Source organism: Engraulis encrasicolus, chromosome 15 (genome assembly GCF_034702125.1).
Source record: "Engraulis encrasicolus isolate BLACKSEA-1 chromosome 15, IST_EnEncr_1.0, whole genome shotgun sequence".
In the NCBI taxonomy this organism is placed as follows: domain Eukaryota; kingdom Metazoa; phylum Chordata; class Actinopteri; order Clupeiformes; family Engraulidae; genus Engraulis; species Engraulis encrasicolus.
This window is the reverse complement of record NC_085871.1, coordinates 44,260,387-44,266,212: the sequence shown is the minus strand read 5'-3', so window position 1 is coordinate 44,266,212 and position 5,826 is coordinate 44,260,387. Positions and strand designations below refer to the sequence as shown.

At 45.3% G+C, this 5,826-nt stretch overlaps 1 protein-coding gene across 1 annotated transcript in view; it reads left to right on the top strand.

The window, feature by feature from the left end:
- The window catches only part of sult4a1 (sulfotransferase family 4A, member 1), a 22,752-nt gene extending 17,762 nt beyond the window's left edge, over positions 1-4,990 (top strand). Inside the window, exons 6-7 of the mRNA XM_063218053.1 lie at positions 68-206; positions 4,807-4,990. Coding sequence (XP_063074123.1) covers positions 68-206; positions 4,807-4,919 — 252 coding nt within the window. The 3' untranslated portion in view covers positions 4,920-4,990. The remainder of the gene's footprint in view (positions 1-67; positions 207-4,806) is intronic.
- The last annotated feature ends 836 nt before the right edge of the window (positions 4,991-5,826 follow it).

Below are 5,826 nucleotides of genomic sequence, written 5' to 3'. Positions count from 1 at the left end.
GTGTGTGTGTGTGTGTGTGTGTGTGTGTGTGTGTGTGTGTGTGTGTGTGTGTCTCCCTGTACTGTAGGACCTGGGTGCTGTGGTGGATCAGCTGAGGCGTTTCCTGGGTGTAACGTGCGATAAGGGCCAGCAGGAGGCGCTGGTGGAGAGCTGCGGACAACTCATAGAACAGTGCTGCAACTCAGAGGCACTGTCCATCGGACGAGGTGTGTGTGTGTGTGTGTTGCAACTCCGAGTCACTGTCCATCGGCAGAGATGTGTGTGTGTGTGTGTGTGTATCAGTGCTGCAACTACGAAGCACTGTCCATCGCCAGAGGTGTGTGTGTGTGTGTGTGTGTGTGTGTGTGTGTGTGTGTGTGTGTGTGTGTGTGTGTGTGTGTGTGTGTGTGTGTGTGTGTGTGTGTATGTGTGTGTGTGTGTGTGATGTTTCAGTGCTGCAACTCCGAGGCACTGTCCATTGGCAGAGATGTGCATGTGTTTGCATATGTAGCTGAAGTCTTCCCGCGCAGTCCGTCCCCCCTCCGGTCTCGAACTCTCCACCTCCTAGTTCTGGTATGGGAGGCATAGCACAGGGGTGTGTTTCTCGAAAGCATAGTTGTTAACCAGGCAGTTAGCAACTTGGGTAGTTGTCAATGGGAAATTGCATTGCAAACAACAAAGTAGCTAACATAGTTAGCAGGTATGGCTTCGAGAAATGCACCCCAGTACCAGAGATATGCCAATGTAATGGGTTGCTATGGGCATTTAACATGACCAGGTTCCGGTCTGCCTAAAGGGGCGTGTCATAATACTCCTAGCATTGAATAGAACAGTCCTTAGGTCTGTCTAAAGGAGGATTCCCCCCCCCTCCCCCTTGCAATAATAGAACCCGGAAACAATGGGCCAATGGAACCTCTCTCTCTCTACTCTCTCTCTGCCAGTACTGTTGAGATAAAGGACCAGTCCGATTAGCCTGGTTCTCACCAGTCGGAGTCCTCGACAGAGCTCAGGTGGTCCGTGAGGGGATTTCTACTTTTCCAAGGCAAGCTAGCAGTTGGCTAATTTGTAACATTATTACAAAACTAAACATAGCTTTAGTCTATTAGCTTTCACCACAATAAGGCTGGTGAATGTGAATAAAAAGTAAATTATCTGCATCGAAATTATCAGTGTCAAATTAGCACTGTTCAACTGTCAATTCAGTTGACTGGTGGTCCTTTAACATTTTTGAGAGGACAAAGTGGTCCTCTGTCTGAAAAAGTTTAAGAACCACTGCTATAGAGCATGCGATTGCTCCAGCCAGAAACTAGACGGTGCATGTATTGCTTTAATATCAATGGCAGCTCACATTGAGGAGCCACGGGACAGATAATAGACTATCAAAAAAAGGCAGGACGCCAAGGCACTCTTTTTAGATAAAACGCTTTATTATAAAGGCTAGTTAATGATAGAACTTAAATAATTAAAAATACTGCCACTGCCAATGATGCCAAAGCCTTTTTTTGATATTTTCTACGTCTCGGCCAAAGAGCACCTTCAAACCACCACCAGTTTTACCACTTGAATGCCGCAGCCCTCCAGCCATCTACCTCTTTTAGATAATAGACTATGTTGATTCTTTAGAGATTTTAGACATTTTTGAAGGATTTTTTTTGGTGATGAAGCCGCGCAGAAGCAATAAATGCTCCGTCTATTTTCCGGCTGATCGCATTGCGTGCTCTATGGCTGCGTACCAGACGGTAGTGTGTGTAGCTCAGTGTTTCTCAAACTTTTCCAGACCGGGGACTACTTTGTCGCCCCCAGAATGTTCAAGGACCACCTGTCAACTAAATTGACAGTTGGCGGATACTAATTCGCCACTGTTACTTTTGATGCAGATCNCTTACTTTTTATTCACATTTACAAGCCTGTCTTATTGTGGTGAAAATATGACTTCAGACATGTTTGGCTCTGTAATAATGTTACAAATATAACCTTCAACTAGCTTGTCTTGGAAAAGTAGAAATCCCCTTGCGGACCACCAGTACTCTGTCGTGGACCACCAGCGGTCCCCGGACCACACTTTGAGAATCACTGGTGTAGCTGTGCTCCACCAGGGGGCGCCGAAGCTACACACACACACACCGTATGGTGAGAACCAGACTACAGTCCGATAGCTAAGTGGTACCAAATGAGGCTTCGGGAGGGAGCCTCCCACGCCAGACTCTGCTAGTTGGCCTCCGTTACACATGTTTGTACTGTATGTACAGGGCAGTCATGGGTGAGCGGTTAGGGCGTCAGACTTGCATCCCAGAGGTTGCCGGTTCGACTCCCGACCCGCCAGGTTGGTGGGGGGAGTAATCAACCAGTGCTCTCCCCCATCCTCCTCCATGACTGAGGTACCCTGAGCATGGTACCGTCCCATCGCACTACTCCCCATGGGGTGCCACTGAGGGCTGCCCCCTTGCACGGGTGAGGCATAAATGTTGTGTGCAGTGTGAATTTGTGTGCTGTGGAGTGCTGTGTCACAAAGACAATGGGAGTTGGAGTTTCCCAAATGGGCTTTCACTTTTTTCACTTTCACTATGTGTGTCGCAGACAACGATAGAATTGGAATATGAGTTTGCCATATTTCTTCCTCTGTTGTCCTGTATTATCATATGTTCTTTTACATAATGTACATAACACAGGTTTCTGAGTTTATGTGCTATTATGTGTTCATTAATTTTGCCCATTTTACTGTTTTGTTTTACTTCAGTTATTGCATTCAAATTCTGTTTTCATTTTCAAGATGGCACCCATGTTTTGTGTTTATGATTTGATTTGTTTATTTGTTGTTTATTTGTTCCCCATTTTTTTGTTTATTTGTGAGGTAACAGATGGAACAGCCCCTGTGGGGACTGAGGGCAGGTGAGTGCCTGTGTGTGTGTGTGTATGTGTGTGTGTGTGTGTGTGTGTGTGTGTGTGTGTGTGTGTGTGTGTGTGTGTGTGTGTGCAGGGCCGGTTCTGGCTTATTTGGCGCCCTAGGCGAGTTCTGGCGCCCCCCGGTAGTAAGCTTAACTAAATAGCATCAAGAACAATAACTGGTTTGCATCAAATGGATTTCTGGTTCTTTTGGACAGCCGACCAACACATCAGATTGAGTCGCATGAAAGTACCTTCACTGTGTGGTGTCTTGGATGTAATGGTGGTGGTGCCCCCAACCCCAGATGAGAGGGAGGTTATCAATGTGTTTGAATTGTAAAATGGAATTGAAATGCCAGGAGAGTGGTACAGTACATTTGCATGTCAAATGCATGTGTAGACAATAGGCCTACCAAGGAGGTCTGCATTGATAGCCTATCTAGCCTACACTACAGCATCACAAAGCATGGCAGCATAACAATTTTAATAAGCTACACATTTGTGCTGTCTATGATTCCAAACCAATTTCATTTCTGTACTGGAAATAGTGGTGCATTTGTGAGTAGGAGAATGAGAAGGTGGCTATCTATGTGTTTGAACCGGAGGGACAGGGTGAGAGAAAGGGAGAAAAGCTGTCACGCTTTTGAATTTCATAATATACAAAATATAGTAAATAGCCTCACTTGTCTGCAATACTACATCACTCAGCATGAAAACATGCTGTGCATGGTTCTCTTACATGATTAATGTAGGCCTATATGTCATTCTGGTCTGGAAACAATGTTTTTTTTAAGCTTACAACAAGCAGGTAATTCATTCAAGTGGATGGAAGGAGATATGGCAGCTAAACTTGTTTTAAACATGGCACCAGTCTTACTTTACATTGCTGGTCAACCTAAGCAAGTATTATGATGTCAGGTGGGTGTTAGTGAGTAGGCTACTAACAGCTACTTTACTGGATTTCATTGCTTGGCATACTTGGCTAATGTTAGCATGCTAACTAGCGATTTCTCAGATCAAAAGCAAAGCTCTTTTTCCCTCTAATTCCAAACAGTAGCCTCATAACTATTAGGCTTTACATTACCACAAACGGTTGCTGATTAAACCACATACTTCCAAAACACCCTCTGCAACTCCTGCATCATGCAATGACTGGTTTAATGAGAACATAACAATTCTCCACCCAGCAGAGCAGCATTGCTGTTCGCGCTTGCCCTCTGTCTCTCGAAGGAGTCTCCAAATTCAAAATAGAGCGCACGCTGTCACTCGTCCCGCCCCCTTTCTCAGGACTGTCTGTTTATTGGTTCACAGACTTCCCAGAGACAGTTGAAAGCGATATTACTATTGGCTGAGGGGCGCTTTGCCATGAGGAGCGCTTTCGCCACGCTTTGTTGATTGCGACTTCATAAAAAAACCTCCATATCGCAAAATTACGCATCGGAGAGCGCCATTTCGGCGCTCCTTCTTCACATTGCGCTCTAGGCGACCGCCTAGCCGGCCTATGCTTATAACCGGCCCTGTGTGTGTGTGTGTGTGTGTGTGTGTGTGTGTGTGTGCGTGCGTGCGTGCGTGTGTGTGTGTGTGTGTGTGTGCGCGCGCGCACGCTCAATGCACATGTGTGAGCATATACATGTGATTGTGACGATACCCTGACATAGTGAATACATAGAGTACATACATACAGTACATTCTAGCACTGTAATGATATTGTTTCGCACCGAGAAATCACAATACACAGTCATGATACTGTATCACCATGCAAGAAGGCATTATTGTGATATGCTAATCAAAGTTCTTTTACCCTTCAGTTCCGAAAATACCCACATAATATGATGTGATTGTGCTTTCGAGCTTCAAATAATTATCATGGTTAATTTCACACTTCTGTGTACACACCTGTGTGCGTGTGTGTGTGTGTGTGTGTGTGTGTGTGTGTGTCTACAGGCCGAGTGGGTTGGTGGAAAGACGTCTTCACCGTGTCCATGAACGACAAGTTTGACGCCGTCTACCGGCAGAAGATGGCCAAGAGTGACCTCACCTTCGACTTCATCATGTGAACTTTGACCTTTAACCCCTCCAGAAGCCCTAAACATGACCTTGAACCTCATCATGTGAAACCTGAACTCTGACCCCCCCACCCCAACCCCTACCCTGACACAGTAGGTCTACTTCACTGTTAAAGGTGCACTGTGTAATATTTTCAGTAGTTTATTTCCGGAATTCATGCTGCCCATTCACAAATGTTACCTTATTCACGAATACCTACCACCACCATCAAATTCTAAGTATTCATTATGACAGGGAAAATTGCACTTTTCATACATGAAAAGGGGGATATTCTCCATTGTCCGCCATTTTGAATTCCAAGAAATAGACATTGTTAGCTTCAAAAATTACTGTACTTTGGTCAAACAAGTAAATATTAGTTCATTATTTAGTACATATTCATGAAAAGATTGAATTTGGCAGTAGACAGCACAGGTTCAATGAGCAGCATAGTTGCACCAGAGATTCTTTAAGTATAGACATATGCCAACTTAATAGGTTGCTATGGGCACCTAACGTGACCAGGTTCCGGTCTGCCTAAAGGGGCGTGTCATAATGCTCCTAGCATTGAATAGAACAGTCCTTAGGTCTGCCTAGGTCTGCCTAAAGGGGGATTTCCCCCCCAATAATAGAACCCGGAAACAATGGGCCAATGAAACCTCTCTCTCTCTACTCTCTCTGGTTGCACAGTGCACCTTTAACCCCATAAGCTGAAACTTGACCTTTTTACTTCCTCATGTGAAACGTAACCCCCCTGACCCCTACCTAACCCCCCCTCCCAACCATGCCACTTAATCATCTAACCCCCTCTCAAAAAAACCCTAAACTTGACCCTGACCCTCATTCACACTACTGTTGACTTTCCACTTCAATATGTGAACATTGACCTCTAACCCCTACCTGAACCCCGCCCCCAAT